The 12,738-nt window shown below is 29.8% G+C and overlaps 1 protein-coding gene across 1 annotated transcript; it reads right to left on the bottom strand.

Moving 5' to 3' along the window:
• Positions 1-3,464: 3,464 nt before the first annotated feature.
• Positions 3,465-10,034, bottom strand: LOC124494765 (uncharacterized). Its single transcript, XM_047058024.2, has 10 exons — positions 9,669-10,034; positions 9,439-9,549; positions 8,933-9,178; positions 8,049-8,783; positions 7,350-7,883; positions 6,612-7,115; positions 5,884-6,522; positions 5,185-5,373; positions 4,150-4,904; positions 3,465-3,952 (listed from the first exon to the last, which is right to left on the bottom strand). The coding sequence occupies exons 1-10, from the start codon at positions 9,850-9,852 to the stop codon at positions 3,494-3,496; spliced, it is 4,356 nt and encodes a 1,451-aa protein (XP_046913980.2). The 5' UTR covers positions 9,853-10,034; the 3' UTR covers positions 3,465-3,493.
• Between the last annotated feature and the right edge of the window lie 2,704 nt (positions 10,035-12,738).

Here is a 12,738-nt window from a genome sequence, read left to right on the forward strand (position 1 = left end):
CATTTGAATGGCCAATAATTTCTCCACATACTGCAACATGTCAGTAATACAGGTAGAAAATTGGCAATAAATTCTCTTAGTGTTTTTTTTTTCATAAATTGCCGACATTTTATTTTATCATTGAATTTGATTTAAATCTTGGGTGTTGCCTGACTTGTATATTTGTTATTGACTTTATCGTATACGAATGTTAACCTCAGACCTTTGATGGATAATGATGTCCGATGATGATGAGATGATAAGAGGTCAATAACAACAACGATTCCATTTGTAGACTAGTTGTGTTGATTATTATTACCACTATTATTACTGGCAACGGGTACTTCATTAATTTTTCGTTTTTATTCATAATGATTTACTACTTTAGTTTTCTTTTTTGGTAGAAATAGAAAAAAAATGTTCGTCCTGTTTTTAACAACTTTATGATACAGAATCTTTAATCATTATATGGTCTATTATTGAATAAAAAAAATATTCATCTATTGCCGTGTTGGTTTTTACTGGTTGTCATTACCAACAGTCGTCGGTCGTTTTTCGTGGAAATGGCTGAGAAAACGAAAGAAAAGTATATATATCTTGTATATTCAAAATTATTTATTCATGAAAAATTGAAAACTATCGATGCATCTAATAATTGGATAGCGTAAAGAAGTGAATATTTGTGTATGTAATCGATGTATGTATGAACAAGTAAGCAAGCCAGCCAAAAATTCATTCATTCATTCATTCTGGATCATTTTTAACACTATGAAGTCTGGCCATTTTATCCACTACTATAGTATGTCTTATCCAATAGATAATAAATGAATAATATGAAATGATGAATTCAACAAACAATGTAATGTGTACGGTAACAAATGTGTTAACAAACACATTTTATTTAATTCAGCCCATATGTTCTGAATTTGACAACATCGGTGTGAAAAAAAGTATATAAAAAAAATTTATTTCATTCTTCACTTTGATTCGTTTGAATCTAGTTTCATGTTTTGGTATTTCAAACGATTTTATTATGGAACAATTTTTTATGTCAACGATGATCAAATCCATAGACTTGCACATACACACACATAATCAGTGTACCATAATGATAAAATCGGTGAGAATTCTCAGAAATTTTGAATTATTTTTTTTTCTGAAAATATTCCAAAAAGCAAAAGATGTCATTCTCTACACACATATATATATGAAATTCAGCAGAAAATAATAGTGATAACAATAAAAAAAAGATGAAATCAGCCACATATTATGTCTGTCGCCTGGTGGTGGTTATCAATGGCGTTTTTTTTTCTTCTTTTTTTCCAAATTTTTCCGCTCTATTCATTTCCTTGTCTACAGTAGCTTCCTTTTTTCTTTCTCCTCTCTCTCTCTCTCTCTAAAAATGTATTTTTATTGTCCTTGTGACGGAAATGTGAATGTTTTGGGATGAAAAAGGTAATAGAAAAGATTGTAATATTCAAAAGAAAAAATAAATAAATTATCACCTTCGATGGTTAAAATTGAATGAAAATCAAACTTATGAAATCCGGAGCTTATGGAATGTTTTTTTCTTTTTTGCATCATCTGTTCATCGCACCAATGAGCAATGTGTGTGTGTGTGTGTGTGTGTGTGTGTGTGTGTGGGTTCATATGATATATTCTCTATGCATCTTCAGATTCACTTTATTTGATTTTGAACTTCTTAAAAAGGTTGATTTGATTTTTTTTTACTTCCTGAAAAAAAACATATCTTATCATCATATGATGTTGACAATCATCGATGATGCTGCCAATATTATTGATTATATAATTTTTTTAGCTTTTGTTCTTTTTTTTTGGTCTTGAACATAGGATGTTCAGATATCTTTTCAGCAGTTTGATTTAAAACGAGCGATGAAGAGAAAAAAATTGTTCTATCCATCGTTTAAAACAGAATTTTCAATTGAATGATTTTTTTTTCGATTCTAGTATTCTTTGATTTCATCATCATTGCTTTTTTTTATTCATCCATAACCATTAGTTTTTAGATTCTGTTTCCATGTGTGTGTACATTATTCGAAGTTTGTTTTTTTTTGATGATTGAATTTAAAAATCTAGCCTATATAAAAATACTATTGGCAAAGAGAAAAAAAAATTCGAATGGATTTATTTGAAGCTCAATTTAGATTCTGATTCTTCTTTTCATAATGTCCTACAACAACAACAACAACAACAACAACAACAACAACAGTACATTAAAATTACAAAATAATGCTCCAGCAATTATATCAATGATTGGAACAAAAATAAAATGGAGAGGAAAATTAAAATTAAAAAAAAACGATGATTCAATTCGTTTATAAGTTTTCTATTTTTTGCCAATAATAAGTACGTTAATGTATAATCCAATGGTGTAAGGAACATTTAAACTGGAACAAAAACAAATCCATGAAATGAACACACAAAATGTATTTTGAAAGTACTTCAGATTCACTAGTATCGTCATTTCATCAATATGACGATGAATGAATAAAGTTTTCGCCAATGTTATGATGCAGATGTTCAAAATGCCATAGCCATCATGTGGTGGCTATGATGATGATGATGATGATGATAATGATAATATTCGATAATTAATTTCTATATAAACTAGAAAATTAACTTGGATTAACTTGGAACATTCATCGATTACTGAATAAATACGATTTTGTGATATTATTATTATTATTATTATATTACTATTATTAGACTAAAGATATACACTTACTTAAAACAGATGTACAAAATTGTACTTTATTTTCTCGCAATGATTTCAATGGCAACTATATATGCCATTTAAATTATAAAATCAAATGGAATCAATTTTTTTTCTTTGCTTAAAAAAAAATAAATTTCCACGGTCCCATTTCATTATATGATTGAAATGAACGAATTCAATTTCACACACACACACACACACACACACACATTCATTTTGAAGCAATCGACAATTATCGTTATTTTTCAACTAAAAAATTGGTTGTGAATTCAATTCGATTGATTGTTGAATAAGAAAAAAAAAATACTCGGAACAATTTTTTTCAATCACTCATCGAATTGACAACTGAAAACAATTTTTTTTTATTATGAGTTTAATTCTTTTTTCGTGCCCAATAACAAACGTGACAATCATTTTTTTCAATTGTCATAATTGAATCCTTGCACACACACTACACTGGAAATAATTTTTTTCGTTAGACAGAACGAAGGCCAATCAGGTCAGACGACAAATTGATAATTCTTTCTTTTTTTTCGTAAACAGAAATGAAAATAAAGCAGAAACAAGATGTCATCATATCAGCGATTTAGAAAGAATAAAGAATTATCAGATTCAATTTTTTAGTGTGTAAAATCAAAATTATCAGTAGAGCCTAAAAGTAAAAACTTGAAAAAAATCGATTTTCACCGGCTGCTCGATTATTTTCTCTTTCTTTTCATGACAATTATATAGAATCGAATCAAAATTCTTTCAATGTTTTCAATTTAAGATTAAGATTTAATATAGATTTTTTTGTGATACATAAAGTAATTGAACATTTTTAGTTGTTTCAGCCACGTTATCATTTGTTGTATCATTGTTGGCCATTATGGCCGCTGGTAGAAACGAATATGTTGTTGTTGTACGATAAGTTTTTGGATCATACTCATGATGATGTTGATTTGATGTTGATGTCGATGGCTGTTTGGTAATGTGCAATCGATTCAATAATTTTGTCAATCGTGTTTTTGTTGCTGTTGTTCTGTTTGATTCTTGTCTAATCATACGTTTATTGAAACTAAGACCAATTGCATTACGATTCGATCCATTAATATTGGAATTAGTAATGTCATTGCTGCCGCTGCTGCTGCTGCTGCTACTGCTGCTATTTGAACTTAATTCAGCTACAATTATATTGGTGTCGATCAAATCATTATGGTCGTCATCGTCGTTACAATTAGTGAATTGCTTTTCATTCTAATTTGTTCATTGGTAAGTGGTTCAGAAACATACACATAGGCATATACGAAAAAAAAGAGAAATTAATTGAGCAATTGATTTTATTTGAAGAGGTCAAACCACCAAAAAAAAAATAAAAAGAAAAGAAAATAAATTGGTTTGATTCATTGATATTCTTTGAACGTCAAACGTGAAACCTAAACTGTAATACTGACCTCTTGCTGTACACATCGATAATCGGTTAATGTTTGGTTATTATGTTTATTACGCCATTTGTGGTCATCTATACAAGAAGCTTCAACTTGCTGGCCGTCATCATCATAATCATCAAAATTGACAAAAAAGTTGTCATGTGTTGTCGTTGTTGACAAATTGTATGCTCCATAATGAGATCCATTTCTCATTGATCGATTTAAGCAACGTTTGATTATAGCCAAACATTCTCTTATCGGTTTCATTATGATTATTATTGTTGTTTCCAATGATGTTGGCTCAACTGGATCAAGAATTGTTTGGTTTTGTTTTGTTGATACAGATTCTAACAATGATGACAATGAAAATGACAACGATGATAATGTTGAATCAATGTTTTTCGGTTGATTTGTTTGATCATGGTTGATGTTTTTTGATGATCGTGATGGCCAACAATAAGAAGTTTGTTGTTGTTGTTCCGTTCGAATTGTAGACTCATTAGGGTCATGTTTGCTCGATATACGATTCTGTTGCTGTTCAATAACTTTGTCAGCATCATCATCTTCGTCTAGTCGAATAATCTCATCAGGTTCATTTTGTTGATCAGCATCTATACTTTGCTGCTGTCGATTGTTCTCATGACGATCATTATGAACTTCAGCAGATGAAATCAATTCTTCATGATTAGATTTTTCATCCAATACTGTTGTTTGTTGGTTTAGATTTTTTGTTTTTTCATCCCGTACATTTTGTTTTCGTCGACGCCGTTGTTTCAGTGCTGTGAACAAAAAAAAATCAAATAAAACAACAAAACATAAAAAAACTGCTATGAAACAAGATTATAAAGTAAAATAAGACAAAACCAACAACAAAAAAAATAACGAAATGATTGGACCAGATCCAATAGTGATAGAGAAAAAAACATGTGAAAAATATGAAACAATAATAAAAATTGAAAACATCACACACACACACACACACACGGAAATCTAAAAATGGAATTCACTATGGGAATTATCCGGAAAAAGGAAGTAAAGCAATATGTTTTATTTGTTTACCCAACAATACTGATGGATGATGTGGATGTGTACCAAGTGTATCATTATTGACCGATGTAGTGGATAGGAATCGCCGTAGCCATGCACAACCAATTGCAATTATGACCAATAAAACAATAATGACGATCAAGCCTTTGAAACGTAAATAGGCCCAATTTTTACGATTATTAATTACAATGGATGATGTTGCTTGAAAGTAAACCAATTTTTGAAAAAAAAAATTATTAGACATTAAAAATCAATGCACCTACGCGCACGCTAAATTCGTGTTGATAGAATCTTGACATTAACAAAAAAAAAAAAAAAAAATGCCACTATCGTGCTTTATGGTATTTTTTTTTTAGATAAATAGCTATCAATGATCAGTGAACATTCGGCAATTATAATTATCGCTATCATTATCATGATTATGGTAATCAACATTTAATCGAATAAACTATAATATAATAATGCCAATCTGATGATTTCATCATTAATGTCTGATTCAAATAAATGTCTTTTGCGGCCATATGGATGTTATCACTTCATTATATAAGAAAGGAAAAGAAAAAAAAATGAAAGAAAATTCTGAAGTTCATCATCAACATCATAATAATAGTCCAAAATTATTAGACTTTTAGATAATAATTCACTAGTTAGTTAGTTTATATGTGAAAGCTCACGCTTTAGATCTAAGATAATATTTTAAAAAAACCATACATTGATTGCCCGATCCAATAACGACGATGTTGGTGGCCTCACTACCATCATCATCTACAGGATGATTGAAATTGACATTTAAATAAATCAACGGTTCACTAATATCGATGGAATTTGTCGAATAAATAATGATATCAATATTATTGTCTGGATTAAAATTTGAATCAAATTGAAATCGAACTGTCTGTTGTTGATCAACGGATTCATAATAATGATTATCATCATGGATTAATTCCTTTAGGGTGTATAATAGAATTTTTTCTGTTTCAATTATGATTCGATGTTGTTGTCCAATAATATCACTATCTTGATTTTCAATTTTAATTTCTTCCATTTGTTTATCATCATCAATATCACTATTTTTGGCCATCGATTCAATAGCAAGGATTAAACTCCGTAACATTGATAGTGATTTTTTTGATGAATCATTTTCGCTTTGCAAAGAATCATTCCAGAATTTCTGCCATCTTGTATTGGACAATAAACCAATTAAATGGAATGATTGTCCAGACGATGAAGATGATAAGCTGCCATCGTTTCCCGGGATACATTCAACAAGAGCTTTCGGTTCATTGTCGCTAGATAAATCGCTTGATTTGTCCAATCGAAACATACAGCTTTGTACCTTTTGTGGTGGACCTGGTGAAAGATAATTAAGTCATGATTGTGAAAAAAAAATTTTCTTGCTGTGAATTTGGCATGGATTGACTTTTCAATAAAATGCTTACCCGGATGAATGTGTAGCATAAACGTGCATGGTTTTTTTTGCTTACCAATCATATTCTGTGCTTGACATTGTAATAACAATGTAGAATATGAATCCATCATCGGTTCATTCATGTTCGAATCTCTGTCGTCATATTCATCTTTATGAACAAATTGATGGCCATTATAATGACGGTGATTATCATCGAAATATTGATTTACAGCGATTATCACGTCCAATAAAGAACTGTCATTGACAGTTATGATTGTTTCCATTGCCGATATTTGATGATGTTTTTTATGGCCATTATTTTCTATATCGCTCATTTCGTTGAATTCATCATCATCATCATTGATTTTTGTTTCCACCTCTTCCATTGATTTCGAAAGCTGTGATGATGATAACATCCATTTATAGGTAACATTGACTGACGGTTCAGAATCCACTTGACAATCGACTATTATTGTGCCAACATTACGGCGAACAATCAAGAATTGAGTTTCTGGATTCAAACATTTAGGTGCATCTGAATAATAAAATGAAAAAAAAAATGAAAATGAGTCTACAAGTTTTATAGAGTAATCATCAAAAACTAAAAAATCTGAATAAAGTACAGAATGTTTCAATGATTTCTATTAATATATCGAATTCAACTATTTTAGTTTTCTCCTTCAAGAATATAAATAAAAAAAAATAGTAGGAAAAAATCAAAATAATATCATATTCTATGATTGTAAATGCCATTATCATCAACACTTACACGCAACATTTAATTTGATAATTTCACTGAAACTTTCATTGATTGAATTAACCGCTTTACAACGATAATATCCATAATGATGGAAACGATTGATCGTTTTCAATAATAATGTTTGATTATGATTGAATAAATCGAAATGTTTGGATATAATAGCAATGTTTGACGATAAATCATGAATCGATGATGATAAGCTTTCAAATTTCTGTTCATAATCATCTACAACATTGATAACAGTATCATTTAAATACCATAACACTTGGTCAATCCATGGATTTGCTTTGATATGGCAATTTAATTCCAATGACAATAGATCCTCAGTAATGGTCAAAATTTTCTGCTCTGGTTGTTCCACATCATCGACATTTACATTACGTTCGAATTGTATTAGGCTTAAATCGTTAATGTTATAGTTATAGTTATTATAGTTATTGTTGTTATTATTTTCACTATTGTTTTCCGGTTGTTGTTGTTGTTGTTGTTTTTGTTGTTGATCATCTATCGGTAAACCAATTCCAATTGTAACGATTGGTCCATCTGTCATTTAATAATAATGTTATTACATTTTAAACATATGAAGAAATTTCCGATTAGAATATATATGTATTGTATGTATGAAATATTATTGTTATTATTGGATAAATAAAAGAATATATTTCATGCAACTACTATAAACACTAACATCATTATCATCATACATACATTGAATATTGAGCGTAATTTTATCGGTTATCCTGTTGTTGCTTTTGTTAGGGTTGTTGTTGTTGTTACTGTTGTTGTTGTTGTTGTTAAAATTTCGGCCACTAAACGAATTGTTCGCGATAAAATTATTATTATTATTATCGGCCATGGCGATAAATGGATTGGAAGCTTGACATGAAAGAATACGATTATTGTCACTGAAATTGGGTATGAATCGAATAATTGATAAGGTGCTATTCGTTTTATGTGTTTCGATAATGGACAAGAATTTACATTGTCGACGATGAGTTTGGCGTTGTTGTTGAGATAATAAGTCGTTTGGATAGTTTATTTGTTCATTTATTGGAAGTTGCCAGTTTGAGTTGTCATTACTCAACAACACCTCTGATGATGATGATGATGTTGTTATTCGGTTGACCATTTGGCCATTTCCGTTGACAATGTTGTCATCATTGACAATGCAATTGTTAAAAGATGTTGGTAACCATTGGTATGATTCAGTTTTTTGGATAGGAAGCTCATTATCGACACTGTTGGATACTGTTGATGATGTTCTAAGTGTTACAATTATTCGTTGATCATCAAGAAACCATTCGATATTGGCATTCGGTTTAGAACCTTCAGTACGGCAACCATATTCGACAATTGTACCAGCCCTCACTGGCTGTGTTGCTGCTGATAAACTTATCTGCTGATGAGATCGACTCATAAAAATTCTAACGGTAAGAGGCATCACTGGACAAATCATAAATGGTCAATGATAGAAAAAAAAATAAATAATGATCATTATTATTATTATAATGATACCAAATTACGATCAAATGAAAATCTTGAAAAGAAAAACAAAATCCATCTTCGATTATTATTATTATTATTATTATTACAATTCATGTCGATGGTAATTGAAGCGATCATTGGACGATAATAGAATCGAGTCGACGCACGGCATAGATAGCTGGCCATATAATCATTCCGATCTAATCGCCGTAAATTGAGAACATTAACCACGGCTATTCGTACAGTACCATTGATTGTTGAATTCTCTAATGTATACGATTCATAGCTATCATCGACAATTTCTTCATAGAGTCGTTGTTTTCGAAACCAAATTACATTCGGCTTCGGATTTCCTATTTTTGTTCGTATGTGTGTGTATGTGTGTGTGTGTGTGTGAGCGAAATGAGAATCAGTGGTTATCGAACAAAATAGATGAAAAAATAAAGAGAAAAGAAAAGAAATTTCTATTTCAGTATTTATTTATTTCTGTCATTCGATCGTTTGTTAATCACTATGAATGAATTAAATTTGAAACAAAGTTTTTTTTATTTCATTGGTTACACTTAACGTGCCAAATCCGCCTTTTTACAATAATGAAAATGATGACACTTACCTCCAAAAACTTTACAGATTAATGTGATATTTTGGAATTCATTATATGGGCCAATTATACCTTCTAATTGATTTCCTTCCGAATCGGTTATTTGTATAGAGACTGGTGGGCCTAACGTAACGTAAAAAGATATGAGAAATAGAATTTTTTCGCTTTTGTCAGCCAAAATTATTGAAAACCAAACTAATCAAACAGGAAACTAGAATACGAATACAAACAATACTACTAACCAATAATGTTGAGGCGTATTTCGGTGGAAAATGTACGATGATTCGAGTATTCTACCCGGCAATGATATAGGCCTTCATCATGTTCGGTCACGTTTTTGATTCGTAACAAGGGCGTCATTTTGTTCAGATCTAATACCATACGACTATCATTGGTTATATGTCGTACGGCCGGATTAGTCAACATCGAATGGTCGATCGATTCTTCTCCACCATCATTATCATCATCATCATTAACATCTTCATTGTTGTTAAGCAAATCACCTAAAGCTCGAGCATCGACTGTATAAAATGGAACACTTACTCCATCTCGATACCATAGAATTAAATTAATTCGACCCAATGAATCACGATATCGAATACGCTTAATAAGACGATCCGTTTGATCTGGTTGATTATGGAATAGGTTCCAATCTATCAATGAACTTCGTGTCTCACATGGTATAAATGCATCCTGATTCAAAATGGCTGTTATTTTCATCAAACGTTCTACTTGATTTGAATGTATCAATATAAAATCAATACATTTTTCGTTCAATCAAAATTATTAGTTACCTGAATGGATGGAATTAAACATGATAAGAATCAATATGCAAAACGGAAGCTTGATCATATCCATTATGAATCTGGTGTTCTCATAAATGAATGAATAGAAATTTGTAACACAAAAAACCGTATCGAAACATAATGGACGATGAACTCTTTTTTTTAGAAAAACAATACAAAAATTAAAAGATTATTGGGCATCGCCCAATGATGACCAACAAAACATATACACAGATGAACGGAAAATATGTCCATGATTTTTTTTTCTTTCAAACGCCAACCATTCTAACTTATCATCGTTATTTAATCGATCTTGTGGGCGGATCATTGTTTGATGATCTAATGACATTTTTTTTCATTTTTTTTTTGTTCGAATGGTTGAAATAATTTTTTTTCTCTGTATTTCGATCAATTCATTTTGTTCGATTTCATCATCATCATTATCGATAAATAAAATCGATTCTTTTTTTTTTCTTTATTTCAACATAGCAATCATCTACAGAAATCATCGATTTCTTTATTGGTCTAATGATTTTAAGATATAGCAGCCTCTTTGTGTCCATCACGTATCATCATCATCATCATTAACATCATTTGTAGATGCTTATAATACCATATTTCTTATTATTGTATATACAGCACATTCTTTCTATGCTATAACCTTCGGGCCTTGTATAGAGATCGAATCAATCAATAAATAAATAAAATATCAAAAAAAAAAAACAATTCAATCACGAAAAAATAGGCGTAAAAATAAGACAATCAAACTTTATTTTTGTTCAAATTTGCCATCTTTTTTCTATTATTCAGCATTATTTCTCCTATTTTTTTTATTGATTGATTTATTATCGTTGTTGTCATTTTGATTTTATTTTCTCCTCTTGATTACTTATTCGCTTGATGATCATCATTGTGATGGATTTAGTGATCCAGAAACAAAAATCCATTACCATTTGGGATTTGGTGTTTTTTTTCGCAACAACAACAATCCAGTGCAATAAAATACGATAATCAAAACTAATTTGGTTTGGACCAACAACAAAAAAAAAAAAAACAAAACAAAACAATTAATTTTCGAAAATTGCTGCAGTTTAGTTGTACACAGTCAAGTTGGAAGTTCTTATACAGAAGAAACACGCTAAAAATAGTTTTATGATAATGTTTTTTTTTCTATTTCGACAATAATTGCCATTGATATATATATCATAATTATTGTTTTTTTTCATTCAACTTTGGATTTATTATTAAACCAAAATGAACATCCACACAACAATAACATTTATGTGAAACGACTTGATTCAAACAAACAAATTCAAATTCTGTTCAAATGTACTTATTCAAATTTTGTTAATTTTTTCCAAGAATTCGATTAATTTTAATTAAGTTTTTTTTCTCATTACGTGATTAGATACTTGTCTAATGGAATTTTTCTCCTTTCATCTAAAAACTTGATCACAGTTGATCAAAAAAAAAAAAAAAATGTTAAGATATTAATTTGTTATCATCATCATTAAAATCAATTGTCATCATAAAACTAAATGAGAAAAAAATGTCTCTATACATGTGTGTGTGGTGATGGCGTCGTCAACTGTACAAAATAATTAGACATTGAGCCAAAAAAAAAAAATTTTTACAGGTAATAATGATAACCAGAAAAAAAATTAATAATTGACATTATGATGTGACGAATATGGGTGAAAGAGAAAGATGGAAAAATTTTATTAATACAACGACCACAATAGCAACGATATCAAATTCACAATTGTTCATGTTCAATTATATGGTTTTTATTGTTCTTTAAAAAAAAAAAAATTTAATTCATTAGGGAAGAAAACAACCTGCTGGCAGGTGTCTACGATAATGATAATTGAATATACAACACAATCCTCTGTAAAAATTTATGTATTCAAACAAATGATGATTAACTATCATCGATGTACTCAGAACATCTTAATTTTTTTTTTTGGTACCCATGACAATAGAAAACCATATTCAATAAAGTAAATCTGTGTCTTCAATCATCATCATCATCATCATCAAGTCAAGAAGCCACGAGCGTCATCAATTACCTATACACATACAGCGAAAAAAAAAATACAATCCATTTGTCAACGCAATTTTTTTTTTTTTTTTGGTTGATCCTTGAATCGTCATCAGCCATTTTTTATTTATTGTAGATGCCCAAATGGATGTTTAATGATGATGATGATGATGATGATAATGATGATAATGTTAGTTAGTTGGTTTCGGTTTGGTTGATTGATAATCTTCTTTTAAACGATCATCATAAGGAAAAGAATTTATTTGTTTGTGTGCATGTAAGAGTTGTGTATTTCAACATTTTTGATTTTGATTGCATTCACTTGTAACCATCTTTTTTTCTTCTTTACATCTCATTTCTTTTTTCTTTCTATGTGTGTGTGTGTGTTTGTATTAGATTCTATTTTATTTCTAGATTGATCTTTATAATTTTATTTCTTTTTTTTTAATTTAGAAAATTCCTTTTAATGGTTGAATCTTGTTATAA

This window comes from Dermatophagoides farinae, chromosome 3, assembly GCF_024713945.1.
Source record: "Dermatophagoides farinae isolate YC_2012a chromosome 3, ASM2471394v1, whole genome shotgun sequence".
In the NCBI taxonomy this organism is placed as follows: domain Eukaryota; kingdom Metazoa; phylum Arthropoda; class Arachnida; order Sarcoptiformes; family Pyroglyphidae; genus Dermatophagoides; species Dermatophagoides farinae.